This window comes from Macrotis lagotis, chromosome 1, assembly GCF_037893015.1.
Source record: "Macrotis lagotis isolate mMagLag1 chromosome 1, bilby.v1.9.chrom.fasta, whole genome shotgun sequence".
Lineage (NCBI taxonomy): Eukaryota > Metazoa > Chordata > Mammalia > Peramelemorphia > Peramelidae > Macrotis > Macrotis lagotis.
In genome coordinates this window covers 514,926,359-514,943,489 of record NC_133658.1, presented here as the reverse complement: position 1 = coordinate 514,943,489, position 17,131 = coordinate 514,926,359, and the positions used below count along the sequence as shown (strand labels likewise).

Here is a 17,131-nt window from a genome sequence, read left to right as displayed (position 1 = left end):
AAAGTCAAAGAAGTGAATAAAGAATTCACTTTTGTCCTCAAGTGAGTTTAAGACACTAAATTTGGGTGAACTGTTTCTAGAATACTGTAAGAACATGCAGATGCTTGTTGAATCACTGCTATGAAAAAACTATGAATCACTGCTATGAAATCATCAAAAAAACAAACCAATATAAAAGAAAGGTGGCCCTTCTTTCAAAAAATGGGAAGATAGATTAGTCACATCAAAGAGGCAAATGAGTTTAATGCTGATTTAGAGTAAAATTCCAGAATGCATTTTTAAAAGGAAATTTTGTGAGCAGTTGGAAAATGTAATGATCAGTATAAACTAATTCACTAGAAAGCCATAGCAGACTCAAGTGGTAGTTTTCCTTTCTTCTCTCTCTCTCTCTCTCTCTCTCTCTCTCTCTCTCTCTCTCTCTATATATATATATATATATATATATGTAGGGTTATATATATATATATATTTTAGAGTGACAGGGTTTAACGTTTTGAAATCTGCTTTCTTAAAGTTCAGATCATATCTGACCTTCCCCTCTTTAGCTGAGGGCATGGATGCCTATTCCCAAGGTTTGTGCTTTATTATTCAGCATTTCTTTTACTGGTCAGAATCAGATCTGAAATAGATCTTCCCCTTATTGTTTCTTGTATCTTTTGTAAGTTGAAATTATCACAAGGCAAAAACTTCAAAATGAGAAAATTCATTATATATATATATACATATATATATGTATATGTATATATATATTTATATATATATATATATATATATGGTTAAAGATGATGGTACACTCAAAATTAATGAGAAGGAAGAGGGAAAGGTTTGGGGGAATTCTTGTCTAACTGCTTCAATACTTATAGTGAAATAGACTAAATATAGAGGATTTGGAGGAAAGAAAAAAATTCTGAACATTTATTTATTTTATTTTTTGGTTTTTGCAAGGCAATGGGGTTAGTCACATAGCTAGGTAATTATTAAGTGTCTGAGGCTGGCTTTGAACTCAGGTCCTTGTGACTTCAGGACCAGTGCTCTATTCACTGTGCTACCTAACTGCCCCTGAACATTTATATAGGAAATGATCATAATAGAATTGGACCTGAAAGGAACCTATGACACCATCTAGTCTCCTTTTTATTTTACAAATGAGGAATCTGAGGTTCAGATAGGTAAAGTAATTTGCTCAAGGTTACTCAGGATTTGAGTGTAGGTTCTCTGAGACAGGATTTGAATGCTCTGATCCCGGAGTCAATGATCTTTCCACTGAACCATGCATGATAGGGAATCATTAAGAAACAGGTAAAGGAATATCTAGCATTTATATGAGGCTTTAAACTAATATATTATAAATTTATAGCTCAATTTCACACCTTTTTTCTTAGGGATATTCAACAACATAGTAGTGGAGAAATTGGATGATGGCTAGGGATTATCTAGGGATGAGGATAATAAGTAAGATACTACTGGAGGACTGGGGGGGGGAAGGAATTATAGATTTCTGGGGTCAAATCTGAGTATTGAGGCAAGTGAAGCCTGATGGGGGAAATAGTTTGGAGAAAACAGAAGGATCAAAGTTATCAAGAAGGAGGGGAAAAGCAGGTTTAGTGTTGAGTGTGACAGGTAACAGGAAAAGAGGTGGCAATAAGAGAATAAAATTATGAAATTCGGAGTTAGAAGTTCAGTACAGTTCTTTAAGAAGGATAAGTCTAAGCAGGGATAACATAAGTATACTGAAATCAAGATGGAAGTTGAAGACTATATGGTTAGCACAGCAGAGGTGCCAGTAACATGGATTCCTAAGTATCTGGGAATTTCAGTGTTTGGGGATAGAGAGAAAGATAATGCAATAATATCCATGGGAACTATATGGATGAGAATTTAGTTACTATTAGCAAAACTCCCCAAAGATTATATAAAATCTCCATACAAATTTGTTTATAGGTGGAGATGAGCAAAATAAATAAATGAATCCCAGAAAGTAATCTGAGTCAATAGAAGGAAAAGTTTTTAACTAGATTCAAGTCTCAAATTCTTCATCCCATTTATTCCTTTTAATAAATGTTTAAAAATTTTCACCTCAAATTATGTTTTCTAAAACAATACTTTTATGTAATTAATATTCAATTACATAGTGGCTTCTAAATTTTTTACTTTCTATGTTTATTTACTTTGTAATTATTGCTTATTAATTATTACTTCCTAAATATGTTAATCATATGTGGTTTATTCTAAAGATATAGTCAAATATGCCTTTACTATGTATATAGATAAACTTACTTAGAAACCAATTATGAAATGCTGTTAGTCATTTCCTTTCTCCCCTCCCCCTCCTCAGTTTTTCACAGAATTCATATTTTCATTTTGTATAATTAAATAAATCAGATCTTTGCTTTGATACCTCTAAAAATACTGGTTGGTATAAATGTCTTCCAAAACTTTTCTACTCCCATTATGGAAAATGCTTGAAAGTATAAACTTATTTATTAATTACTTACATCTTTACTATTCCATCCTGTTTGATAAATGTACATATTCTCACTTGTGATTGTCTTTAAGGCCAAAAGAAACTTTTAGTTTAAGAAATAGAATTCTGGTAATTTAAAAAGTTTGATTCAATCATAAGCGACTACTTTCATCTCCCACATTACTTTGCAAATGTGAGCAATACTGCATGAATTATTAAAGAATGTCATCATATTGGTACCTGATCACTATAATTTTCTTTGTTTAAGAATTTCATATGCCATGGTTATAATATTAATATTCAATATCATCACATGGCATCCTGTCAAAATGGCTTATCTTTTTTATTTGGAAGCTTAAAGATTTATCTGTAAGTAAATATTCTGCTAACTCAAAAATATCAAATGATATTAGCCAGTGTTAGTCTAGGGAAAAGTGAGCTCATCTTGGAGTTACAGGACCTGTGCTGAAACTGTGATGCTTCTTTCTCTGTGACATTAGACAAGTCACCTACCCTCCCTCGGTCACAATCTCCTCATTTATAAACTGAGCTGGTTGGACTAGGCAGCTCCTTTTACCTCTAGATTTTATGAAATGAAGAACAATGCCAAATTCCATCTGTCATTTTACAATTCCAAATGATAAGACAGGGTTTACTGATTAAAAATAGAAATAAACCGTGGTTCAAACATAAATTTATATAACTATAGTGAACAACTGAAAAAGTTTTTAATTCAAGTATAATCAAACTATAACTGTAATCAAAACAATAGTATTTGTTTGAAAGATGTTCTGTTCAAGCTTAAACTAATGAAATCAAGTTTTAAAGGAACAAGTTCAATTCTCAGAGTTCAAAGTTCCTAAACCTCCTTTGTGTGTTGTAATTTAATCTTCGATTTCTTGACATAATCAAAGCATATCATCTTGCAATGAAGTCCTGTTTCTCGTGCCACTGTTTACAAAACCAGATGCTTTACAGTCAAATACTTCATGGACATAGTACTACAAATACACTGAATAGATCCATATTAATCATTTTAAAACAATGGCAAAAAGTCAAGCAAGTATAAAGTTATTTTAAAAAGTATCTAAGAACTTGAATAGATCATTTGTATATAAATTCCTCCACTTTGAAAAGTTTTCTTGAAAACAAACTAGGAAAGGCAAGGATGTCTTTTCCCCAACATTTATTATATATTATCTTGAAATTTAGATAAGGAATAGAAAATGAAATTAAAATTTTAATACTGCCTGTATTCATGAAATGTATTGTCAAAGAGCTTATTAACTTTGATTCATACAGCAATGGCTTAAAAATAGCATATTTAATTACACATATAATACTTTTTCTTTGGTTAGAAGGCAGTGTTAAAATTTAAATTAAACATTTAATAGTCAAGGAGAAATCAAGTTGAATATTTTTAAACATGCAAAGCCAAACACTTGCAGACAGGTAAGCCTTAAAGGAAAATGAAGGGATACCTACTTTCTGCTGCTAGAAGTCCTAGTAGGGAGGCAGCATATAGACAAACAACAAAAGTCTGATTTCAGATCAAGCAAGTTATAAAGCCAGAGTTGGGCATACTAGATAAGCCACAAAAAGCTGGATCCAACATCTCCCCAATAAGATGGGACCCCTGTGTTACCTGAAAAAATTTACTGAGATTAAGAGAAAAATCTGTGAATTTTAAATATTAAAAATTAGTAGTGTCTCATTCTTAATGCTTCTGTTTGAATGAGGACAGAGTATTGTTTTGAATTACTGTTAAATAGACTAAGATCAAGTTACATTTTTAATCTCATAAGACAAAGTGATTCTGATGCAGAAAATAAGAGTAAATCTTAAAATTTCAGTGACATAAAGATTAAATGTTTGCAGAAAACAAATTTTTCCACTGCAAAAAATGTTGTTAGACTTCTTTTTTGTTATGAAGTGTGCACTTGACAAATTCTTAAATAATCTAAAAGATTCTAGTTTTTCAAATATTATCTCTAATTATTTCTTACCTTGATAGGTTTATACAAATTTAGCGTAGTTGCATTTAATGACATGCACCACACAACTCAAAAGACGTTGAGGAACTGTTGTAAGAAACTTAATCTCTCTAGCATTAAACTAACTAATGTTGATAATGTTCATACTTGAAACAGTTATAAAAAGATGACAATTTAAAGGAAAATTAAAACTCACATTATTAATTCAAAAATTATAATATATGACCAGAAAAAAATCATTTTGGTTTGCTTTCTGTAAACAACAATAACTGTTATGATTCGTTTCTGGTAAGAAAATTACCACTATATGCAGGAAGACTTTTGATGCACTTGTATTAGTGAGAAAACAAAGTAAAAAGTAAAGAGGTGAAGGATATACATTTGTTAAATAATATTTAAAGGCAAAATTTTAGGTTGTTAAGATCATTAAAACCCAGGAAAGAATACCAAGAAAAAAAGAAACCAAAGGTATTACAAATTTAAAGGATTCTGGAATTACTAACCCATGTAAGAGTTGGCAAGTCATATACAAAAATACTTTTTTCAGTGCAGATAGCAGGGATACTGCTCTAATTTCTTACATTTAAAGATGAAATTTAACCAACTGAATTTAAGAATAATCAAGCTAGGAAACAAAGGTACAATCATGTAGATTGAGTGTATGAATTCATATGGCTTTTAATGACAGAAAATTCCCCTCTCCACAGACCATGTTTCTTTTGTGATTAGTCAAATTACATGTTACCAGTTAACGTTCAAAGCTTTTGGAAGACACCATCAGAGATGAAGTACACTTTTCAAACCCAACCTATATGCTGCAAATGCTTTGTTACAGTTCTAGGGATCAGGAACTATTTGAAACTAACGAGAAATTTCCATGACTTTTTTTTCTATTAAAATGCACTATACTAGTGGAAATAAAGATTTTTTTTATAAAGGAGAAAAGTTTTATGGAAATGAAATAATTAAAAAAAATTATTCAGGTATAGTTCCAAATCACTTTAAATGGTATCCTGGAACAGGAAATATAAGAAAAAAAATTTCCTGTAGTTATAATCTAATTCCCTTACACTAACAACAATGATATATATGTTGCTTTTTAAAAGGTCCCATTTTATTCTATGCCATTTTTTGTAGGTATGTATTCTAGTTATATTAAAACAAAAAATATAGCATCATGGAAATATGTCCTAGATATGGATGTAAGTCAAGGTCTAACTGCTGTTTAGCTATGTGGCTGTGAACATATCATTTAAGCACATTCCCATTTGTAAAACAGGGATAACAACTATTTGCTTGGAAGGACTGTTGTGAGGAATGTGTTTCTTAAGTGGGAAATGTTATAAAAATGTATTATCCTTATTTTGCTGAATATAATTTCCACTAAAGTCCTATTCTGATTGATGTCCCCTTGTAGAATGAAGGTGATTCTGGTCTAGCAGAATTTAAGTTCTGAAAAATCTGAATAAGTTAGAAAGGCTTTAAAATATGAGCCTAGAGAAAGGACTGCATGCTGGCAGAAGGGGAATGTAACATTCAGCCACAACATCTCTTTAAAACTGTCTTCTAACTCAGAGAAGGCTTATGTGCTCTGTTGTAACCAATTCTACCAGAGTAAAGAGGGCAAATTTAATTAACATACCCATGATTTCTATGTGAGTGACTATCCCATAAGAGAGAGTTACACAGGCAGAAGGAAAAAGAGGAGGAAAAAGTCCTGGCAAAAAAAGAGAAGTAAGAAGTAGGATAGAAGGGAATTTGCTAAGAAAAAAAAAAGGGAAAAGGGGAAAGGTTTTGGAACAAAATCCATTAAAGAGAGTTAAATCTTTGACTTCTAAGAGGAGGCAAAGTTTAGTGAAAGGAACATAATAGGAGTTAGAAAAACTAGATTCTAAACCTGGATCTGCCACTAATTAGTTACATGACTGATACCTTTGAGTTCAACATGGAACAGAAATAATTCCAAGTTCTTCTGCAGAGTTTCATAAATATATGAAGTACCAGAGAAGAGAAAGAAATTAAAATACGACTATATATAAGAAATGAAAGCACTGTATACTTTTATTCTACCAATCAATGTCTTGTGCTTTATTGAGTCTATGATCTCAATACTATGTGTAATTTCTCCACTGGTCCTAATTATTTCCATTCAAGCTTTTTCAGCCTACAAAGATCCTACCAATAATCTTTTAAAATTCCTCCAGAGAGCATTCACACAATATACTATAAGTACTCTCTAGTTGTTTTTATATGTCAGGGATTCCTATAGAGTACTTGAATTGTCCATCTGTTTTTTTCCCCCCTTGCTCAATATATATGATATCTAGTTTTCTGATTATACATAAGACTGTTAGAACTGGAAGGTTATCTGTTCCAACTGTCTCATTTTACAGAAACTTAGGTCCAGTTATAGAAAGTAACTTGCCTAACAGGCATATGGCAAGGTAAAATCTGACTGAAGATTCAAGCCTACTCCTACCCCCTCACTTTTATAAATGTAAAGACTGAGGACCACAGAAGCTAAGTGACTTGGTCAAATCACACAGTAGTAACCACAAAGGTTTATTCATTTCTGGGAGAAATTGCAGTGTATATCTCAAACATTCATATTCAATTACTAACTTGATGGACTGGTCATCCAAATTCATAATGTAATATGGACAATAGCATTTTTAATATGTTTAATTTTTCTTATATCTATTGTTATAGTGATCTACTGAATAATAACTCTCATTAAGGCAATGTTATCCAATCTTTCTCCCTGTTTAATTTTGGGTTCAACTTCTTGTCCACTTGAAATATCTAAAATATTTATACTTATAGAGAAGCTTTATAGGTTGTCCATCTAACTTATTATTATTTGAGCAACAGACATTTTTTTTTTTTTTTTTGTAGATACTTAGGTTACATTCTTTTGAGTGGTTATGGACTTCTTCCAGGAAGCTCTGCAGTATCAGGACTTGATATCATCTGCCAATAGGGAACATTTGGAGAACCTCATCATTTACATGTTATTCTTTGACAATTTGGAAATTATTTTGGATGTGTTCTGTAGGAGTGGAAGCTACTGTTGGCATACCAGACATGTCTTCCTGATATTTATGATCAGAGAGAGGGTCATCAAACAAGGTAATCTCTGTTGTTATATTTTTCAAGGAATCCAGAAATTATAAACAAGAAGGTCTTTGCTCTAAAAACAAAAACCAAAGCCTTGTAAGGTGATATTTTGTTCTATCAATTAAGATTATTTTTTTCCTATCATCAACTAACAGTAAATTGGGATCTTGTAATCCTGGTAACATTTTTCTGTATTACAATGTCTAAGATTTTTTCTAGATCTTTCTCATCTCCCTTTACTTCAGATACCTTGTGAATTGATCCCTCAAAGCTCTAACAATTGTGCTGCCCTTAGCACAGATCTCTTTTTTGTCCACCTGGTCTAATTCAGTTGTTCTGAATTTTTCAATCTTTTCACTGATTCTCCCCACGTCTGGATCCTCTCCCTCTTTACCTCTACCCAATAGTTTCCCTGGTTTCCTGCAAGATTCAGTTCAAAATTTCATCATCTGCAAGAGGATGTTTTTGGTCTCCCAAATGTGAATGCCATCCCTTCTCAGATGACCCTTTCTCTATACTTGGGTGTGCCACATATGCTGATCTGTGTTTGCATTTGCAAGTTCATCTATATGCACATGTACACACACACACACACACACACACACACACACACACACCAGCCAGGATTTATGCTCTGCTAGCTCAGCTTTGGAGAACATAGGGGCACTTCCATATTATCATGATGGCATGCTGTATGGATTGGACTGTCCATACCTAGTCCTTTACATGATGTACCCTTCTCTATCCTTCCATGATACTGTTAGTTCGATGAGGTCAGATTATTTTTTACTTTTTCTGCATCCCTAGGGTTTAGGACAAAGTCTGGTACTCTGTAAATGCTGAATAAATATTTTGCTGCCTGAATGACAAACTAATGGTGAATCTGGCTGTTGTATATCTCTTTTTTTATGAAGTTAAGGGTTTGGTTTTTTTTTTAAATGGTTCTTTATGTCCCTTTACAATGGTTAAACTACTAGATGAAATTACATAGTCTGTATCTGTCAAGTCTTCTTTCCATTATCAATGTTTAAAAATTAATAACTATTTGAATACATCAAGATTGAGTTGTTTCAACTGAATAGTGTATCAATTTCTCATTTTTATTCTTTCTTCTAGATTTGTACTCTATATGATTTCTTTTCCAGCAAGTTAGTAGTGAATTGATTTAAGACTGACTCCCACATTAGAAATGATTTGTCACTTGTCAAAATGTAAATGATTTCATTTATTGTGATCTTATGCAATGGTCATGATGTTTAGTTCCTACCAATTCTTTTGTTAAAGAAAGAAATTCATGATAATATGTGTGAGGCTTCTTTCTGTGAAGTCTACAGGTCTTTGTCCTTTCTCACTCCTTTTTCCTGATCTACTTTTCCAAATATATTTTTACTGAAAATTTTAATTTAATATGCTGATTGAATATGAACCCTCTGAGGAAATAATTTATATCTTTGTTTTCTGTAATAGATTTTGATGAATAAACTCAAAAATTTTGCAAATGCTTATTTTGAGTAATGCAGCATAAAATGGGCAGATATCCAATAAAATGATATTTCTTGACAAATCTAGCTCCACTGAATGCTCTATTTCCTTCTTTAAAGATAATCAGCAAGTCATCCTTTCATTTAGCTGTCATTTTCTTCTTATTTCATTTAGAATTAGAATGTATTAATAGATATGATTTAGTTTGTCTAGTATTATGTACATCCATTGGTCATTGGACAAAGCTTAAGTATTTGGAATACCCACCAAGTTAAAGTTCAGGGTTGCTCTAAAAACTCTATGATTCTTAATATCCTCTGACCCCTTTTCTGCAATTCTGTTAGCTATCAATGCAGAAAGAGCACAAAGGGCTGCATAGGGCTCATAGACCCTTGTCTTGTTGTTTCATGAGTTGTCCTGACCAAGAATTCATCTGTGAACTTATCTTGATTTGTCTTCAAAAAGCAGAGGTCTATTGTTCAAACTGTCCTGGAAGCCTTTCCAGCATGGCAGAATCTGCCAGAGTTTATGCTTTGCTAGAACAGTCTTAGAGAACTCAGGGTCCTTTCCACACAGGGATGAGCCATCAGAATAGGCCTCCACAGGGGCCTGGGATATAGTATTTGGCAATAAATACTTGTTAAATGAATATCTTATACAAATACATACACACACATATGTGTGTGTGTGTATATGTGTGTGTGTGTCTGTGTGTATGTATACACAAGCTATCTATTGCCAGAAACACTTACAAAGTCCCTGAAAGTCACACTAATACAAATACACACATATGCAGACATACACAAATCCAGACACCCATAAGCTCTGTGACATATACAAACATGCACACAACACAAATACACACAGAAATGGAGAAACACAAACACAGTACAAAAATGCACACACACATACATGGGACTATATATAAGCAGGGCCACAAATATTCAGATACGTACTACTACACACAAAGAACACTTACAGACATCCACTCTTACATATGTATCAAAGAAATAGAAAACATGTAGACCCTCATACTGCCAGAAATAATTAATAGTCATTTACTTATACCCATATCTCTCTACATACACAGAGATATACATGAACATATCAAAACACAGGCTTATATATATATACAATGTGCAAATATACACATTACACAAAGCATACGTAGACACAAAGGCATATACACGTATATGAATAGCAATGCACATGCATGCACACACATATATACACATTACAATCTGAACAGTTACACACACTGATCCACACACCACAGATATACCATGTTAAATACATGTGTACACACATGTACAAGCACATCCCTGAGCATAGAATGTATACGTGCACACAAACACACATGCACATTCATATACACACATACAAATATTCTCCATTTCTCTACATCCCCAGACACAAAGATCCTTACAGAGACAAACAGTTCAGAGATAGAGCTAGAAATGCTCACAGACATGCATACACATAAGGTATACTTTACAGATCTGTAGTCCATCCACACATACACAAAGTCATACAAATTAATCTAAATGCAGGCACAGGCATACAAACACAGATCTATTCAGACATATCAATTGAGATATCTTTAATATGTACCAATGGAATACCATGCAATATGCTAGGTATTAGTTATACAAGTATAAGAAGTAATTTTATCTCAAAAGGCCTTGCAGAAGGGTATAAACCCTTCCACAGACAATGCAGAGAGAGGTCCATGAGATACAGTAAGATACATAAACCTGTGGGCACAAGCAAGTCTAGAAACCTTTCTTCCTTCCCAACACACTTCCAGATGCACCTGTCCACACAATACAAATATGCCCAGATGTCCATACTGATCTACACATTACACATATGCACTTGTAGCCACACAGACCCAGGTACCATATCATAAACACAGATTCTGAGCCACACACACATGTCTCCACATGACCTAAAGAGACACACATACTTCAAATAGACTGAAGGTGACAAATGCATAATCACAAACATAGTCCTGCACATATATACCCAAGATCCAGAAACACAGACACTGCTCAAGATCCTTCCAACATATAAAACTTATACACTGAAGTAGACCCAGATATTTATACCTTCCTCTTACATACGCCCATCTATAGACACAGAAACTGACATATGTTCACAAACTCATATTCAAGAACAGTATATGTATACACACAAAAACATACAATCACACACCAACATGCACAGATCACACAGGCATACATCTACAAATACATACTCATGCACACAAAATCAACACTCACATGGACACATGGGCAGACATTAACACAGATCCACATATCTATGGAGAAATTCACTAATGTGATCTAATCTTGGTTGAGTTCTTACTTGCTTTAAGGCAACACACTTTTTGTCCCAGTTGATTTGCTGTACTATTCTCTAGTTTACATACACAGACTTAGATATACACCAGGACACTTGCATCTTCATAGACAGATACCTATACTTGTACACAGATGCACACACACACACACACAAATATATACAAAAATACACATACATGGAGGAAACATGTGCATATATATAAATTTATACTCACATTTGTCCATGTATATATGCATCTTTATGCAAAGACATCTACTACAAATAACTATACATATGTATAAATACAGAAATTTATTTATAGAACAACTTTTGTACACACCCACAACTACCCATACATACATTCTTTATACACACCAATCTCTACACTCACATACACCTATACAGATACATGCATATTTATACAAATGCACACACATACACACACGAGTGTGCATTTGTATATATATAAAACATCAATATAAGTACACAAGCACATATATGCAAAAACACAATTTATCATAAATACTAAAACTCAAGTACACAAATACAAAACCACTTGTATATCTGTGTGTATATGTAAAAATACATTTTGCATATATTGCTACATATAGTAATATCATAGACATACTATATACATATGTATAACTTATACACAATACAGTTAATATACACTATAAAAACATACCTATCTGCCCACCTTTCTATATAGATAGACATTCAAGAGTCATACAGACATACAGAAACACATTTGCATATGTCAACATGTCCACAAACATGACATCACACAAAAGCATGTGCCTTAACAGTATCTCATATGGACAGTATATAAATACACACACAATAATACAACAAAATACATAAAGATACAACAAGACAACTATAATCAGGCACAGTTATATAGACACAGACACATGGTGTGTACACATACACACACACACACACACTCAATAGTTAAAAAGCATTCATTAATGCTGAGTACTATGCCAAGCACTGGGGATCTAAAGAAAGGCAAAAAAGACTCCCTGCTCTCAGGGAGCTCACAGTCTAATGTATATTTAAAGACTCAAATACAGACTCACACAAAACACAGAAAGATATCACACACATATTTACATTTAAAAAAGACAAATCTTCCTTGTGTTAAGATGCATACACACATGGCGTGTATCTAACTGTATATGTATGCCTATGAGTTTGTATGTGAAGCTGTGTGTGTGTGTGTGTGTGTGTGTGTGTGTGTACACACCCGATATACTAAAACCAGTGTGCATTCTAGAATCTCATATAACATCAGTAAAGTGGGGAGAAAATGAAGAGTTTTTTCTAAAGTCCTTTAGTAATGAAATATAAGTGATAAGATTGCTTTAGTGAAGTTACCTGAGGAGGTAGGATCTTCAGAAAAATCTGGCAACTCTTCAGGGGGATCCCCATAGAATGAGTTGAATTTGTGGCTTGATACAGCTGCTAGTACTGCACCCTAAAATAAAACATACACGCAAAATTCATTAAGTTTAAAAACAGCAGCAACAACAATAATCTGTTAATAAAACAAACACAACCAAGAAAAAAGATTAGAAAAAAAAGTAGTCTCATGGGCAAAATGAAGGGGTATTTTTGTTTAATTTAGAGTCTCTTTATATCAGTACAGAAATGCTAGAGGTTACTCCATTACTGATAAAACTAACATCATGGACTTATTTTTTTTGAGTCAGTCTGGAAAATGATTATAGTTTGTACATTTTAGCAGTGCCTTCTATAACTTGCAAATGACAATTTTATTTTATTTTATCTTCACAAATAAATTTCAATTTCTTATGAAATAAGGACATGTTTGACCAATATTTTTATTGTGCAGTCATTCAAGACCAACTAATTTGTTTTCTACCTTATTTCTTTCTTTCTCTTACTGAAATAAAGTGAATTAATTCAGCAAAAGGGTAGAATCCAGTTCTAAGAAGAGATTATCATAAAGAATTCTTAAGTACAATAGAAATAATATGTGATTTTATTTAAAGGAACATGTCAATTTTCAAAATGAAAGTCTTCTATCTAGTTGTGTTTGAATTGAATCTGGAAATCAGGAAAGAAACAATTCAGGATCCTATGGAATTAAACCTCTAAGTTCATATAAATATATCAACAAAGTTATTAACGAAGAAGCAGAAAGACTTGAAATCAGAAATTCTGCTGATATTAAGATGATTTGAAGAAATACCTTCTCTTTCCCTTTGCTTACCTTTGGTAAGAAATAAAACATTAAATTCAACAGGATTTAGGATGGAGAAATTTAATTTGGAAAAACAAAGCATACAAGGGCAAAATATATTTATGTGGCTGGCATAATTCACTGGTTACAGCAGATAAAACTCTGTAACTGCTTATTTATATGGCAAAATATATAAAAATAACACTCAGATTGGTGTGTATGTAAACAGGAATATAAAATAGTTAACTGGAAGGTGATCATTCCAATAAGACTTCAAAACTTAGGGAATGTGGGAAATCTGGGGAGGGCTAAGAGAAGCACAAAAACAATTAAAACATTAGAAAAAGGTCCCAATCAAGAAGAAGGAGGGAGGATTATTAGCAAAAGGTACCTAAGGAAATATACATATTCCAAGATGAGAGTCAAATTTTGATTACATGAAGTGACCAGCCAAATCAGATATTTGGTTGGTTAATTCATGTAATTACAAGTAAAAGTTAAAATTCTATCAAGTCATGTATTTCAGCAAAAAAACAAAAACAAAAACAAAAAACCGGCAATTAAAGGCATCAAAATTCAAATCCATGCAATGACAGTTTTGTTTTTAGAGAACTCTCTCATTAGAGAGGTAATGGATCATACTCCTTTTAAAAATGTATTTTTTGGGGGCGGCTAGGTGGTGTAGTGGATAAAAGCACCAGCCCTGGAGTCAGGAGTACCTGGGTTCAAATCTGGTCTCAGACACTTAATAATTACCTAGCTGTGTGGCCTTGGGCAAGCCACTTAACCCCATTTGCCATGCAAAAACCAAAAAAAAAAAATTTTTTTTTTCTGGGTTGGGTAGGGGAAAGAAGGCAAATAGGTTCAAGTGAATGCCCAAGATCACAGTTATTAAGTATTTGAGACTGGATTCTGACTCCATCTATCCATTACACCACAGACCTGGCCCTAAAATTAATTTTTTTACAACATCAACACTTCTGAGCCTATCTTTTTAAAAAAAATTTATTTATTTTGAATTTTACAATTTTCCCCCTAATCTTGCTTCCCTCCTCCCACCCTCCGCAGAAGGCAGTCTCTTAATCTTTACATTATTTCCATGGTATACGCTGATCTAAGTTGAGTGTGGTGAGAGAGAAATCATATCCTTAAGGAAGAAAAATAAGAGTTAGCAAAATTATATAATAAGATAACATGAACCTATCTTTTTAACCCCAATAGTCTTCTTGTGATGCTATATATCTGTGGATCAAAGAATATCACCTATCCCTGAGAAATCCAAACTGAGGTCACCCAAAGAATTTCTGTAGATGTAGACTGAGGCATAAACTGATAGGTAATGACCAAAGTGCTTGTTTGCTTTGTTTATTAAACTTCTTTTTTAACAAGAAAAGGGTCCATTGTGGGTAGGGGTAGTGATGTAGAGAAATCAGTGTTAAGTGTGAGTACAGGTAAAAAAGTATCAAAGACATGGATTCCAGTGCTGTTTTTGAAATACAGTAGTAGAGATAGCAAGAGTAAGGCACTTAGCTTCTCAATGTACTAGGTAAATCTCTAGGACTCTAAATTGCAGACAAGTATTTGATCTGCATTGTAGGAGTTGTCTTCACATCTGGAATCCCTCATACCATTGAAATTATATCAATACCTCCCTTTGCTCCTAAGATGCACTAAGCACTGGGAATACAAAAATTAAGCAAACCTTGCTATCAAGGAAATTAAATCCTACTAGAAGAAAAGAACAAAGATTTCTTGAATTTCCTTACTGTGAGAATACTAGTCTCCTAAATAAAATTCACAAATATTAAAAAGAGAAAAGTAAAGGAAAAAAAATTGATTTAACTATCCATACCAGAAAAATCAAGTGGATAAAGAATATCTATCATCCAGATCATGATATGAACTTGATGAGCATTCCATTGAACTGATCCATCAGCACATACAACTAGGGGAGATAAACAAATGACAATGAACAGGGCCCAGAACTGGGAGACAGGGCTGGACTATATTTGTGAAATTGTGGAGCATTTCCAATTATTCCAAACGTCTCCTTAAACACAACCATATATTTCTGACACCAATAATATTCTGGTGGATAAAATTATATTGCCAATCTCTAAAGAATTCAAATTGCTGAACATGTGGAAATATAGAGTGGGCAAAAAGAGACTACAGTACAACAGTGTTGGAGGACTGTACTCAAGCTTAAAAGAAGGACTAGACATGGAGGTGGCCATGAGTTCAAATCTGACCTGAGAACTTCCCATGCTATCTGCCTTTCTAATTTTAAAGTGGGATCCTAAAAGCACCCCTCCCAGGGAACTTGTGAAGATAAATGAGATATTTGTAAGCACTCAGCACAGCATTGGACATCTAGGAGTGATTGATTAATAAATGTTTGTTTTTGTCTTCCTCAGCAAGTTGCACTCCTTTGAATTTCTTCGTCCTGCGGCCAGGAACCCATTCTGTCAGTCTGTATACTCAAGTCTGAGACCTCTGCCTGGAAGGGAGCATGGAGAACCTTTCCCAAAGCCTCCAGGGAAGGAAGACCCCTCAGACACCACACCCCTGTATAGGATATCTTCCCCCTAAAGACCCAAGTTCTTCACTTTCTTTTTGGTTATTTACTGTCTTTCCCCTTGAGGGCTGTCTTTTTTTCCCTTCTCATATTTGTTTCCTCAGAGTTTAGCACAGTATTTGGTACACTTAATCAATATTTGTTAACTGACTGATAGAGCTTCCTTCCTAGGAGCAGAGAAGTACATTTGGGAGAATCAGGTATAAAAGGCAGAGAGTTCCTGGGCTGCAGTAGGCAACTCCATAATGCTACATACAAGACCTAAAGAAAAGCTCCCAGAACACTGAGTGGAAATGAGTTACACTGGATAAGACAGCAGGGAAGAGGTCCAAGTTATACTCCAGAAGTACCCACATTGAGGAAATCACAAATCTCCTGAGCTACTAAAATATCAGGGTTACTAATGAGGATTATAAAAATAGGAATGCTTTATTGTTTGGGATGAAGAATAGTCTTGTATACTGGCAGTCAAATAATTCCATGACTGTATGAAAATAAACCAGACTGATGACTGACTGGATTGACTTCTTATACAAAAGAGAAAAAAAAAAATCCATTTAATAAAGTTCTCCCCCCCTTAAATTTAGGTTGTGCACTCCAAATGACCTATTATTTCTTAACTAAAAGAACTGAGACTACTAAATATTGACTGACTCACATGACAATTTTCTCATCTCTACAAAAGTTTAAATAGACAAGCTTAAATATTGTCTACCTTACTTTTATTAATGCTTTTCATTTTTGTATTAGTTTCAATTCTGAATATACTCCTCTCCACCCAGATAATTATTACTGCAGATTTATTTATTGCAAAGATTTAAAAAGAATGAGAAAAAAAGCAGTTTAGCAACAAGTCAAGCATATTTAATAGTACATGTAACATTCCATTCAGAATTCCCAACTTCCACATTGAATGGAGGCAGAATATTATCTCAACTCTTTTCTAG

General features: G+C 33.4%; 1 protein-coding gene across 12 annotated transcripts in view; it reads right to left on the bottom strand.

Annotated features, from left to right (window-relative positions):
* The window catches only part of CASK (calcium/calmodulin dependent serine protein kinase), a 466,034-nt gene that overhangs the window by 110,654 nt on the left and 338,249 nt on the right, over positions 1–17,131 (bottom strand). For all 12 annotated transcript variants that reach the window (XM_074214148.1, XM_074214150.1, XM_074214151.1 and 9 more), the window contains one exon: positions 12,778–12,877. In XM_074214148.1, the coding sequence (XP_074070249.1) occupies positions 12,778–12,877 (100 nt within the window). The remainder of the gene's footprint in view (positions 1–12,777; positions 12,878–17,131) is intronic.